We start from the raw sequence: 13,064 nt of genomic DNA, 5'->3' as shown, positions 1-13,064 counted from the left end.
TACTGGTTTTATTCACTATGTTCCAGTACATAAAATGTGCCCTACTCACCAGCTACCAGGCTGTGCACCTTTTAACATTCAAATTCTAGCTTTGGACTCAAAAACTAGCCTTCTCTTATATAGTTTTCACAAGGTTTTCACATTAAGAAAAAAGAGCCCCTTCTACTTCACTTTCCATAGTTATTTCAGTATTAAATCTCGACACAAAGTATAATGATAAAGAGACTAATTTTCCTATGTATCCCTAGACAAATTACTTTGCAACTTTTGCTCATGACTTCAAAACCTTGGAGAAAGAATCATCTACATGTAGTGTTTACTTCATGGCTAGACTGAAGATATAAATTTAAATTAGCTACATTTATAGAAGGCAAAAAGTAAATCTGTCCAACTCTTACTTAGGGAAAGAAAATTTTATGCTATTTCTATCATTGCTTGCACTTACCTTATCAACATATTTCTTAGGATTGTAAAATCACAATGTTCACCATTTTCAACTGTAAGAAAAAAACAGACCGCATATGTTATATTTCCACTAAACCTACTCTTTTCAAAAAATATTTCACAGGAACTCGGGGTGTAAAAACAAGGAGAGGAAATGCAAAACAGATCAATTTTTTTGAGATTTAACACTAACATAGTACACTCAATGTGAGGGCATGACAGAGAAGTGTACTGTATTATTGCCTTATTATAGTTTAATCCTCAGAAATAGATATGTAAACCTAACAAATGAACTCTCCAGAAACAACTTTGAAATTCTGAAAGGGGAAATCTTATTATTGGTAAAAAATATATTTATTCTATAATACATTTAAAAAATTCAGTGGTGTGAGTGAAGGGAGAATCACTTTAGAAAAAATCTTAAGGTAACCAAAATGAAAAAGGGAGCCAAGAACTTTCAGGTTCTTTACTTTTATTTTTAAAGAATGTATCACAAATAGGAATATTACTTGGGAGTAGAGGGGTAAACTACAAAAGAGAGATGCAAATCAATTTCTCCGGTGTGTATTTTTAAGGGGTAAGTTCTAAAGCCCCAGCTCAGCAAGTAAAAGTTGCCTGGGCATGATAGAGAGAGCTGGGAACAAGGTACACAGGTCACTGATGGGAAAATTGCCAATAAGGACAGTTACTTGAAACAATATCCTAAAAATTAAAGAATTGTTCAAAATAAACCAGGGGCAGTGGTGTGTGCTTATAGTGCCGGGATGTGGGAGGAGCATGATGTGGGAGGATCACTTTGAGCTCAGGATTCTGAGGCCAGTTGGGCAACATAGCAAGACCTTGTCTCTTAAAAAAAAAAAACAAAGTTCAAAAATAATAGCAACAAACAGATAAAACAATCAAATCTCAATTTTGGTTTCAGCTTACTGTAATACAGAAGATTAAGTATCAGATTAAACCAATACAATAAACCTATTGCCAAGAGGAAGGACTTCTGAGGCTTGGTGTTATAACTAAGATTTTATTGGTATTTAAAACTCCTTACTTAACCCTTAATAATTTAAGATAGCAGGTTAAAAAAGAAAACAAAAAACTCCTTACAAAACTAGTAAAGAGGATCTCTTATTAACGAAATTTTTTTACTCTAAATATGAGATATCAAAAAGGGCAACTTTTGCACTGAGGAAAGAAGACTGTGGATGTTTTAACTGGGCTTACAAATTTCTTCAATCATTCTTGAGGGTCCATGACCATCTGACATTCCGATAAAAGTGACTGGCCTTCTCTCCAAAATGTTTGATTCCAGGTGGTTCATTAGATTCCCTGGGAGCAAACTTTGGGCCCCAGGTAAAGAACCCCTCAATTTTAGTTATGTTTTCAAATATGAAAACAGAAATAGACTTAATGATGAGGCAGGATGCCACCCAGGGTGGGGCAAGTTGAGTATCTCTTATTTGAAATGCTTGGGACCAGAAGTGTTTTGAATTTTTTTGGAATTTTGGAATATCTGTGCTATACTTACTGGTCGAGCATCCTTAATCCAAAAATCCAAAATTCGGAATGCTCCAGTGAGCGCTTCCTTTGAGCAGCATGTCAGTGCTCAAAATGTTTTATTTTGGAGCAATTCACATTTTGAATTTTCTCTTTAAGAATGTTCAACCTATACTACAACTTTAGGACTTAACACACACTTGCCTGACTTGGTAGGATACAGGTTTGAAAAATATCAATGTACTTAAAGAGAAAATTGAGACTACAAGAACCTGAAATCAGTATTATCCTTGAAAATCTAGACTATATCAATACAGTGTGCATATTGTACTACTTACTATAAATACAAATTTTTAATCAGTTTTGAGATCTTTTAGAAAGTCATTCACTGAAGAAAATCTTACCTTCAGCAACACCCCAAGGATACTGCCTTCCTCTGACCCTTTTGCCATTAACTTCAATGATAGTATTACTACCTACCACAGCAAGAGGTAAACGGTCCTATAAAACAAAGTATTCTTGTTCAAATATATCTCTGTAGTCCTCACAAATTCAAGAATAAAAAAAGTTACATTACTTAACAGGTTAGCCAAAAAAAAAAAAAATTTACTTTCGATAGTTTCTGCATTCGTTTTTATAGGCCATTTAACAAATATTTAGTAAACTGCCATCACATGGTATTGCCACCAAGGTAAACAATAAATAAAATTAAATTTTCTCTTTCATGTTAAGAATATTCAAGCATATACTGGTCAAATTATTTACTAAAAATCACTACAGAAAGTTGTCCCATACCTGGGGGGGGATAAAAGGTAAAAAATATATTGGCATTTGGGGGAAAAAAAGGGGGGGGGGGGCTAATGACTAGCCTGCCTACTTGATCACAAACCAACTATAACGGTACCTAAACCAGGTAATAGTATATTTGTTAAGCTCTAACTTTGGAACTTCAAATCCTGGTGACTGGATTTGTGTTCATCCATGTTCAGCCCTTCACAATTCTGTGGCTCCCAGAAATACCTAAGCAGCTATTTACAACTGCAGAAATTCTTCACAGGCAATGTATAAGAATTTCATTATTCCAAGATATTTGCCTACATAATGCCATTATTCAGTATACCATTTTTAGGGCCAAAGTACATAGAAAACCATGATAAAATACAGAAAATATGTTGATGTGAATTTTTGGTTGGTTTTTATTGTTTTTAATTGGAACATAATTGTACACATTTGTGGGGTACAGTATGGTATTCTGATAACTTTATACAAATATGTAATGATTGAATTAGGGTAATTAGCATATTTATCAATTCAAACTTATTTTTCTGTATTGGGAACATTCATAATCCTCTTCTAGCTATCTGAAAATATAGACTAAATTACTGTTAACTACAGCCACCCTACAATGCTACAGAACGCTAGAACTTACTCCTCCTATCTAGCTGTAATTTTGGTTGGCTTTTATAGAGACAAAATAAATACATTTTTGTCTGGCAATTAAAACATAACAGAACGAATTCTCTCCTTTCTCATCACTTTTTAAGAGAGAAAAAAATTACATAATATGAAAGCCAGTTAATTAAAAACACTTTGAAATAAGAATTGTGTTATTCACCTCAGTAGTTTATACAATTCCTTATTATATATACTAGCTAATCTTCAAAGTTAACTATAAAGTTGAATTCAACATTAAATATCCCTAGGTATTTTGTAAGCCAACTACTTAAAACACTGATACTTTTGATCTTTCCTGTGGACGCTGTAGTATGTTTTTAAGGCCTCAGATTACTTTAGCGTATGTACAGGGATGAACCTACCTTTATCTTTTTAACAAGTTTATTTTCTTCTTCATCATCTGTTTCTGGAAATTCGTATATTTTAATTTTATGTTCTTGGATTTCTTTCATTATCTAAAATGGAAGAAGTAGTCAGCAAAAGAGCACCATACATAATTAGTATATTAGTCTTATGTTCATTACATGCCTCTTTGATTCCTATATGGGTCCTTGGTTCCAGATCCTTTACTGTTTTTTAATGATTCAAAGTTGTAATCTAAAATTAAAGTACTACGCTAGTCTTTTTTTTTTTTAACTGTGAAGTTGATATATAAACACCAAATCCAATTACTTCCGAAGTGTTAAAGTCATATAGCTGTCATACCAAAAGAGTTCCAAAAAGGATGTAAAACTCCAGAAAGGGATTTCTCTGATTGATTTCCACAATAATGACTTTAGGTCATTTATTTACAATGACTGAGATTCTTCCTTTAGATATAAATTCCCAAGTATCTTATTTAGTTGAATAAACAGGGCTAAACTCACCTAAAATTTTTAGTAGAATCTGGCAAAAGTAAGGTAAAACTAAGTACAGCACTGCTCCCTGCACATTCATCAGAAAAATCCTTACATGTACATGTGCATACACACAAATTGAGGAGCAACAGGTGTAAGATTAGGGAAGGACACAGGGAGAAAACACACCCTAGAAATTAAGAAGCTCAAGAATTAATAAGGAGAATGCAGAAACCTAGAGAAGACAACTTATTATTAACATCAGAAATGACCTAGTTCAAATTAAATTATCATGTTCAAAATCACTCCAATTCTAAACAGAATACAGACATCCAAATAATTTTCAACTACCTATCCTTATTTGAACCCATAACAAACCAATGGCTAATATACCTAAACCTAGCTTCCCTGTCTATACTTAAATTTTGGTGCAACTTTCTTGGCAAAGGTTCCCAGCAGCTATAAAAGGACCCTGAACAAATTGTGTTACATGGTTACTATAGTAGACAGAAGTAAACAGAAGTAAAATTGTCACTGAAAAAAAATAGGACCACACATCTTTTACAATTAGGGTATGTACCTATATTTAAAAAAAAAAAAAAAGAATAAACAAGGAATTGACAAATACATGATGACGAGAAAAATGAGTAATAGTAGCTAGCTCTAAAAGCAGTGGTTTTAGTCAGAGGTTGTATATTAAAATGACCTGAGTACAACCACCAGGATGTGACCAATTTGAAAGAAGAGGTCACTTCATATTCATCTTTTTTACCTTTATCAGTAAAAATCCAAATCGAAACACATAATAAACAAAAAGAAATGTATTATATGATAGTGTTTGAAACTTAGAAATAGCACATTACAAAACAAAAATGGGAATGGGTAAGTGTAAAACACAAAAATACCAGATACAGTAAAAACAATGTACTAAAACTTTCTGAAAATTAATATGAATTTAGCACAAATTCAAAGCAAATTTTAACAGGCTTTTTATAACAGGTTTCAAGGTATTCTGAAATTCATATTGAAAAAGGTGAAAAACAAAGTATTTTGTTACAATAGGACTATATGGACAATAGAGATAATTACAATCTACTTTTAAATATTATATAAAGTTGCTGTGGTTTAAACAATATACTACTGGCCTTTGGACTACTGGAATAGAGAAAGGTTCCAGAATTGACCTTACATTTCATAAAATGTAATATATAACGAACCAAACACAATTAAATTAGAAATATGTGTGACTGTGTAACTCAATATTATTGAGACAACTAGACATGAGTCTAGAAAAACAGTTTAGTGGCCTTCCAGCTAGCTCAGTCATACAGCATGAGACTCTTAATCTTAGGGTCATAGGTTTGAACAATAACTCAAACTATAAATATCCCGTAAAGTGCACTGAAAACAAAATTAGTGCACTGAAAACAAAAATAAGCAGCAAAAGAGAAAACAGAAAAAATATTGTGAAAATGAGAGAGAACTAAATATCCAGAATAAAAAGAACCCATATCAATAAATACGGGTAATACCAAGTACTACTGGTCAAAAAGACAAAGGATTTGAGCAGATGTTTACAAAAAGGGGGGAAAAAATGACTTTGTTTTTAAAATGTTCAGCCTTTCAGGAAAATAAAAGGAAAAGACAAAGAAATGATTGGTTACCACTTCATTCCAAAAAAGTTTTCAAAATAAAAATAACAATGCTGGCAAAGTCACAGTGAAACAGATGTACGCTTTATAAAACAAATTTGTTTTATTGGGAAAGCACCATGACAAAATGGGGAGTGGGGAGATAAAGACCCATAAAAACAATCATAGCCTTTGAAAGAATAATCCACTTCCTGGGAATTCATTCTAAGAAAATAATTCAAAAAAAAAAGAAAAAAAAGAAAAGAGAAAAGAAAATAATTCTAAAGAGTATGGGGAGAAATTGTCTGTGTGGGGGTGTTATTACAGAACACTTAAAACAGCCATATTTAAAAACTGACAAAGGCAGAAGATTGAAGAGTTATTTCTAATACAGTATAAATGACAATATAGTAAAGCAGTAAGAGGAATGGATTGCAACACATTATACTAAAAATAGTAAAAACTGCAAATTATGAGAACGGTATAAGAAACCTGGGGTAACACATCCTGCTCACCTGTTTTTTAAACTGTTGGCATTCCTCTGGTGTGAGTGTGTCTGCTTTGGCAATAAGTGGGATGATATTCACTTTTTCATGCAAACGCTTCATAAACTCAATATCCAATGGTTTAAGTCTGAAATACACAGTATTTAATTTGACTGAATCGATCAGTTTGGGAGAACAAGATTCTTCACATCCCCAATGCTAGTTAAATACAATGTAACTACTTTACTTACTTATCAGAAACACTCTGAAGATGTATTAGGCCAGCAAAAGTTAGGTAGAACAGGACTTCAAGAAGCATTGGAGTGGCTAAGGCTTTGACTCCTGCCCTTGAACCCTGGTCACAGGGTTTTGGCCCTAAAGAGGAATTGGAAAAACCAGAAAGGCTCCTAATAGAATTTCCTAGAATTATCTCTATATTTATTACTCAAAATTTACAAGGTTTTAAAATTTTTTTTTTTATTTAATTTTTTAAGACAGGGTCTCACTCTGTTGCCCTGGGTGGAGTGCAGTGGTGTAATCTCAGCTCACTGCAACCCACCTCCCAGGCTCAGATCCTCCCATCTCAGCCTCCTGAGTAGCTGGGACTACAGGTGCACACTACCATGCCTGCCTAATTTTTGTATTTTTTGTAGACACAATGTCTCGCCAGGTTGCCCAGGCTGGAGGATTTTTTAAAAATGAAAAATGGTAGTCCTCTTCCAACTCCACATTCAGTTCTTGCTACCAACTATCTTTCTCTGACAAGATGCTCACAAGATAATCTTCAACATCCCTTTTATTCATTACAATCTGGCTGCTGCCTCCAGTTTGCCTCTGTACTTTCAAGAAGGTGACTAAATACTTCTATCATGGTGCTTACCATTACTTATTCTCTCAAAAGCTCTTCTTCCTTAGGATACTTCTCAGGATCCTCTTAGTACGCTAGTCCCTTAAGAAGTACATTCTTTAGAATTCCCTACCAGGCTTTCTCTTCTTACTCTACATTCAGTACAATTATTATGACTACAATAGATTTCAATTATCTTCAATTGGTCAATTGACTTCCAAATCTTCATAAACAGCTCATATCTCACTGTTAAGTTCCAGGTTTGTGTTTACCCAATGGATATGCTACCTGGGTGTTCCATGGGCTCCTTAAAATCAAAAGCTCATCTGAACCCCCATTTTCCCTCTTCTACGCTTCCTATCTCAGTGAATGGCATTACAATCTTCCCCATTACTCAAGTGTGAAACCTAGGATTCCTCCCCTCCTCTAATCCTATTCCTATATATAGTATGTGTATAGATGTGTGTATGCATGATGTATGTATATCTCCATTTCCATTACTTTAGTCTAGGCCACCAAGTCCTTTGGAATGAATAACTATAACATGAATCATCCATACTGAAGTCAGAGTGGTCTAAGTCCAAATCTTATGGAGTTATGACCTGATCAAAAATCTTATTAAAGGCCAGATGCCTTAACTAGAATGGCCCACAAAGCTTGTGAAGACATAGATTCTCAAGCTAACCTCATCTCTTAGCATTCCTGGCCTTTCTTTCGCCTCCTACTTCCAATGTGCCAGCCTTTCTGAATTTCTTACAATTCCTTGAAAGCATCATACTTTGACATCTGGCCACAGGCTACTACCTTAGCTGGAACACCCTCCTCCATTCTCATCCTCCTTCTCCTTGGCCTGGCTAATTCCTATTCATCCTTTAGGACACTGGCTTATGATCCAATTTCCACTGGGAATCCTTCTCTAACCTTGAGACTAGGCATATTTCTATGTGGTGACAACACTTAATGTGCTGTACCATAACTGCCTGCCTGCATACAGATGGGTCCTCACTAACTATGGTTCCACTTAACAATTTTTCAACTTTCTGATAGTGTGCAAGCAATACGCATAGAATAGAAACCATACAACCATTCTGCTTTTTACTTTCAGTACAGTATTCAATAAATTACATGAGATATTCAACACATTATTACAAAATAGGTTTTATGTTAGATGATTTTGCCCAAATGTAGGCTACGCTATTAAACGTATCTTCAACTTATGATGGGTTTATGTAACCCTGTCCCAAGTTGAGGAGCATCTGTATTTGTTTCTCCCATCTTCTCACTGAAATACCCTCTACAGCGAGGGCCTTATCCCAATTTATCTGTATCCTCAGCACCCAGCGTGGTATCTAACACTCAAGAAGGTGCCCAAATATTTGTTGACAAAAAAAGTAAGCTGCTGTGATTTTCGTTATGTCCTTTAGTAATTCTAAATGAGAACCGAAGTCCTCAAATCTGGAATATACTGTGGACTAAAACTGAATGTTTCACAAGAATAAATGAAGATACTAGAAATATTTTGCAAAGGACTACCATTCTAAAGTGGTATTCCTTAACTTTTATGAAAACATGAGAAAAATGAAATAAAGGTCTCATTCTGTTAATAATTTTATTGACATACTAATAATTGAATTGACTGACATTTTAAAATAAAGAAAGAGAAACATATATATTAAAACTGGCGGGATTAGGGCCCTAAGACTAATAAGATAGTCCAGTCCTTTTTACTAACAAAGATTACTGTATATACTTTACTGTAGTAGTAAGGCTGACAGGCAGAAAGACAGAGACAGTGAGGGGGAGAAAGCAAACATGGAGAATTAAGATAGCTGCCTCCTATTCTAATTCTCCTTGTCTTAAATCCCCTGAAAACTGACACTGGCATTCAGAGAATAGGGAGCACAACGAAAAAAGTGTGTGTAGATGGAATAACCCTGTTTATATTATCTGTAAACTGTGTTCTTGCCTCATTAGTGTTAACTAAAAGAACCTATCCATTTTAATTAATTAATTTATTTTTTTGACAGGGTCTTGCTCTGTCACCCAGGCTGGAGTGCAGTGGTATAGTCATAGCTCACCATAGCCTCCAATTCTTCCACTTTGACTCCTGAGTAGCTAGGACTACAGAGTGCGCCCCCAGGCCCAGCTAATTTTTTTTTTTTTTTTTTTTTAGTTTCACTCTTATTGCTCAGTCTGGAGTGCAGTGGCACAATCTTGGCTCACTGCAATCTCCGCCTCCCGGGTTCAAGCAATTCTCCTGCCTCAGCCTCGTGAGTAGCTGGGATTACAGGCATCCACCACCAAGCCTGGCTAATTTTTGTATTTTTAGTAGAGACGAAGTTTCACCATGTTGGCCAGGCTGGTCTTGAACTCCTGACCTCAGGTGATCCACCTGCCTCAGCCTCTCAAAGTGCTAGAATTACAGGTGTGAGCCACTGCGCCCAGCCTCAACTAACTTTTTAATTTTTTGTAGAGATGGGATCTCACTATGTTGCCTAGTCTGTGGCCTCAAGCAATGGTCCTCCTGCCTTGGTCCCCAAAGTGCTGGGATTACACTGGGATTACAGGCTTAAGCCATTGCATCTGGCCTGAACCTATCCATTTTTGAAAAAAAATTTAAGTTTTGCTTCTTTTCATTAATCATTATATAAAACACTAAATATAAATGCCATGAAATATTCAATCTCAGATTTCTAAATTGCTATGGTTTTTCAATTTATATTCATGACAAATTTAACCTGCCACTACCTTATTAAGCTGTTATGTCAGATATAAGCCTGCTTATCAATCCAGTGACAAAAAAGCAGAGTTCAGTTAATCCAAAATTTTAATAAATCTTAAGGGCATTTAATATAAACTATTAAAATCCAAATAACAAGATTTTATATTTAAATGCAAAACAATACTTGCTGAGTATTTATTATAATATCCCAACTTCTAGAAAGAAAGATATTTAAAAATAAACATAACAAGGAAATTAGGGAAGTCAACTTCTTAAATATAACCAAAGGGTCAAAGAACATTTAAGTCAGTTTAAAAATTAAACTTTAGGAAAAAAGGTAAACCTTGTAAAAGTCCCATTAAATTTCAGAAGCCTACAAAATGTCAGCAACAGAAAACATTTAGTTCACATGTATATTACATTCTGGTTGAATTTTTTCCTCTGTCCATTTAGTTTTATGTTGGCTGGTCTTTTCATCAACAAATTTAGTTTTTAAATCTTGTTTCTAAGCAATAGAAAATCCTTTAACGTTTCTAGAAGATAAACACATACTAGAGAGAAAAGACTATTTAACCTCAAAGTCTACAGCATAATGAACAACCACAGGGCAAATTACAAATTTTTTTTGTATTTATGTATGTATGTATGTATGTATAAGAGAAAAAATCCTTCTGTATAAAACTCACTGGATGACACCAATTTTTCTAAAAGTGGTAATCAATACTAGAAGGATAAAACACCATTTTAAAATTCATGTTCCAAGTCAGTTTTTTATTTTAATAACAATTACAAAATAGTGAACAATGCAAATGAAGCAATAATAGCTGAAATCATACATTAGCCATGCATGCAGTTCATACTTGGTAGAGGGAGGTAGGAGGCACTGAAAGTACACTGTTGGACCAATTTATAATTACTCTAAAAACAAATCCCTCCAAAAAGGGAACCCAGGGACTACCCAGACAAGACGGAAACGCTCTGATTCATCTATTAGACTGCATGGAATTTCAGTCTGTAGTGAGCAGGATATCTGGAACTCTATACATAAAATTCTGTGTCATATTCCTTCACTTAATCCACAATATCATGTACCAAAGGGCAAAACTTTGCTCCATTTCTAAAAATAAACTGAGAAATTGTTCAAAGGTACATTTTTATATATAAGAAATAGCAATTTTAAACATCTTACCCCTTGTGACAAATAAGAAATGGCACAAAGCCACTACATATCATTTGAATATAAAAATTTGTTCTTTTAAAAAAGCTCTCATTTCCCATGCAATTTTAGGAAATAAAATTTTCCCCAAGGGGATGGGAGGAATGTGATTTCATGAGAATTACTAAACTTGGAGAGAGTCCAGAAGATCTAAAATAATAAAATTGGTTATAAGCTGACAAGTTTTATTGACTTAAATGCAGGTTAAGATTTCACTCTGCTGGCTTAAAGGAAAAAGCCCTGACAAGTTAAACGAGAATGACTTAAAAATACAAATTCAAGTAGCTACACAAATACTCATAAAAGGTTATATAATGTGTTGTATTTTTGAGATTACTTTTTTTGAGCCTTTTAAGTCAGAGTCAGTTTAGTGATTTAAACATGTAAACTGAGAGTACTGTAAAAGAATATTAGACATAAAAGAAGAAACATCTTTACTCCACTACAATCTGGCAGTGCAAACATATAAGTATATAATTAAGTATATACTTATACTTATTTATATAATTAAGTATATACTTATTTATATAATTAAGTATATAATTAAGGCTCCCTTATCCATCTAGAGTGATAATGGGCATTGACCTATCTATAAAAAAATAAAAGAGAGCAAGAAGCCAAAAATAGAAGAGAAAGGTATACTTGAAGGAATTGGTTTACTCTACTGTAATGTGAGTGTTAGATAACTTAATGCTATTTAGCCTGATGCTACTACAGTTCTTTTGGTGGAGAGATGGTGGAGTTATAATCATCAGGTGGCTGAATTATATATACTGAGTTACTTACCCAAAGGAAAAGACTGAGGAAGAATAATTGGAAAATTCTGCAGTTGTCAATGACACATATATGTACTCAAAATGACAGCGGAAGTACAAAAAACAAAAAAAGGGAGTACAGGCTAACTATAACAAACAGAACAATCAGATTAGATTAATGTCTAGATTCTTAGGTCTTAAGTCCTAATAAACAAAAGATTAGTACTGACAATATGATACCTGAACAACACGTCTATGACAGCTAAGGTGAAACAGAAGCCAAATAGATTTATTGTAGAAAGAAATGGCACAAGAAAGCATTGGCATGCAAGTGTTTTTGGTAATCATTTCTATGAAACTTATAATAAATAGCATCTTTGGATTTATTTTGAATATGTCTAACTGGTATGGCTGCTTCTCTTTATTTGGTATTTCTATTAGTAGCAGAGTGGTCGACATGAAAGCTAAATTTGCCACATTGAGACCTCAAACCATGGTGGCAACACTGTTTATTTCATGAAGCAAGGAAAATCCTTATGAATGAAGAACTAAGGAGTAAAATCACTGTTAGCTTATATAGGACTTAAAATGGCTTTTCAACTAAGACATTTCTACATGAAATTTAGTACTTCATAATGGGTATAGTTGTATGTACTTCACAAACTTAAAGATTACTAAAGTATGCACATAAAGGTAGCAGTAAGCAACAACAACAAAAAAGGAATCAGAAGTATCAAGGTACTGACCCATGTCCTGAAGGAGCAATGAAGTATAAACAACACTGCACCCTGTTATCAGGCATCTGACGTCTGTTCACTCGTGATTCTGCATTTAGGTAGTCCTCAAATTTACTATCAATGTAGTCAATAACAGGCTGCCAGCTATAGAACGCAAATAAACAAAACAAGCTGCAATTCTACATATGAATTAACTGATGACTGTTAAAGGACAATAATCAGTATTTTCAAATGGGCAAAATGAATTTACCAGTAGAAGATATGTCAAGTTATTCTATATATTCAAAAATATAAATTATGTTGAATAAATATTCATTATTTCAAAACTTTCCAAATGAAAGAAAATCAACTACTGTCGAAACACAGCTAAATATTAGCATATTATTTGCACTAATAAGTGTATTAATAACACACTTCATAATATGAAAACAATTATATGCAGTTT

General features: G+C 33.9%; 1 protein-coding gene across 3 annotated transcripts in view; it reads right to left on the bottom strand.

The window, feature by feature from the left end:
* The window catches only part of SEPTIN7 (septin-7), a 104,402-nt gene that overhangs the window by 18,978 nt on the left and 72,360 nt on the right, over window positions 1-13,064 (bottom strand). For all 3 annotated transcript variants that reach the window (XM_057302846.1, XM_003833365.5, XM_057302848.2), the window contains exons 5-9: window positions 12,629-12,763; window positions 6,373-6,490; window positions 3,753-3,845; window positions 2,340-2,436; window positions 446-497 (exon numbers count right to left, since the gene is read on the bottom strand). In XM_057302846.1, the coding sequence (XP_057158829.1) occupies window positions 446-497; window positions 2,340-2,436; window positions 3,753-3,845; window positions 6,373-6,490; window positions 12,629-12,763 (495 nt within the window). The remainder of the gene's footprint in view (window positions 1-445; window positions 498-2,339; window positions 2,437-3,752; window positions 3,846-6,372; window positions 6,491-12,628; window positions 12,764-13,064) is intronic.

This window comes from Pan paniscus, chromosome 6, assembly GCF_029289425.2.
Source record: "Pan paniscus chromosome 6, NHGRI_mPanPan1-v2.0_pri, whole genome shotgun sequence".
In the NCBI taxonomy this organism is placed as follows: domain Eukaryota; kingdom Metazoa; phylum Chordata; class Mammalia; order Primates; family Hominidae; genus Pan; species Pan paniscus.
The sequence above is the reverse complement of the archived record's forward strand: the minus strand, read 5'-3'. Positions and strand labels throughout refer to the sequence as shown.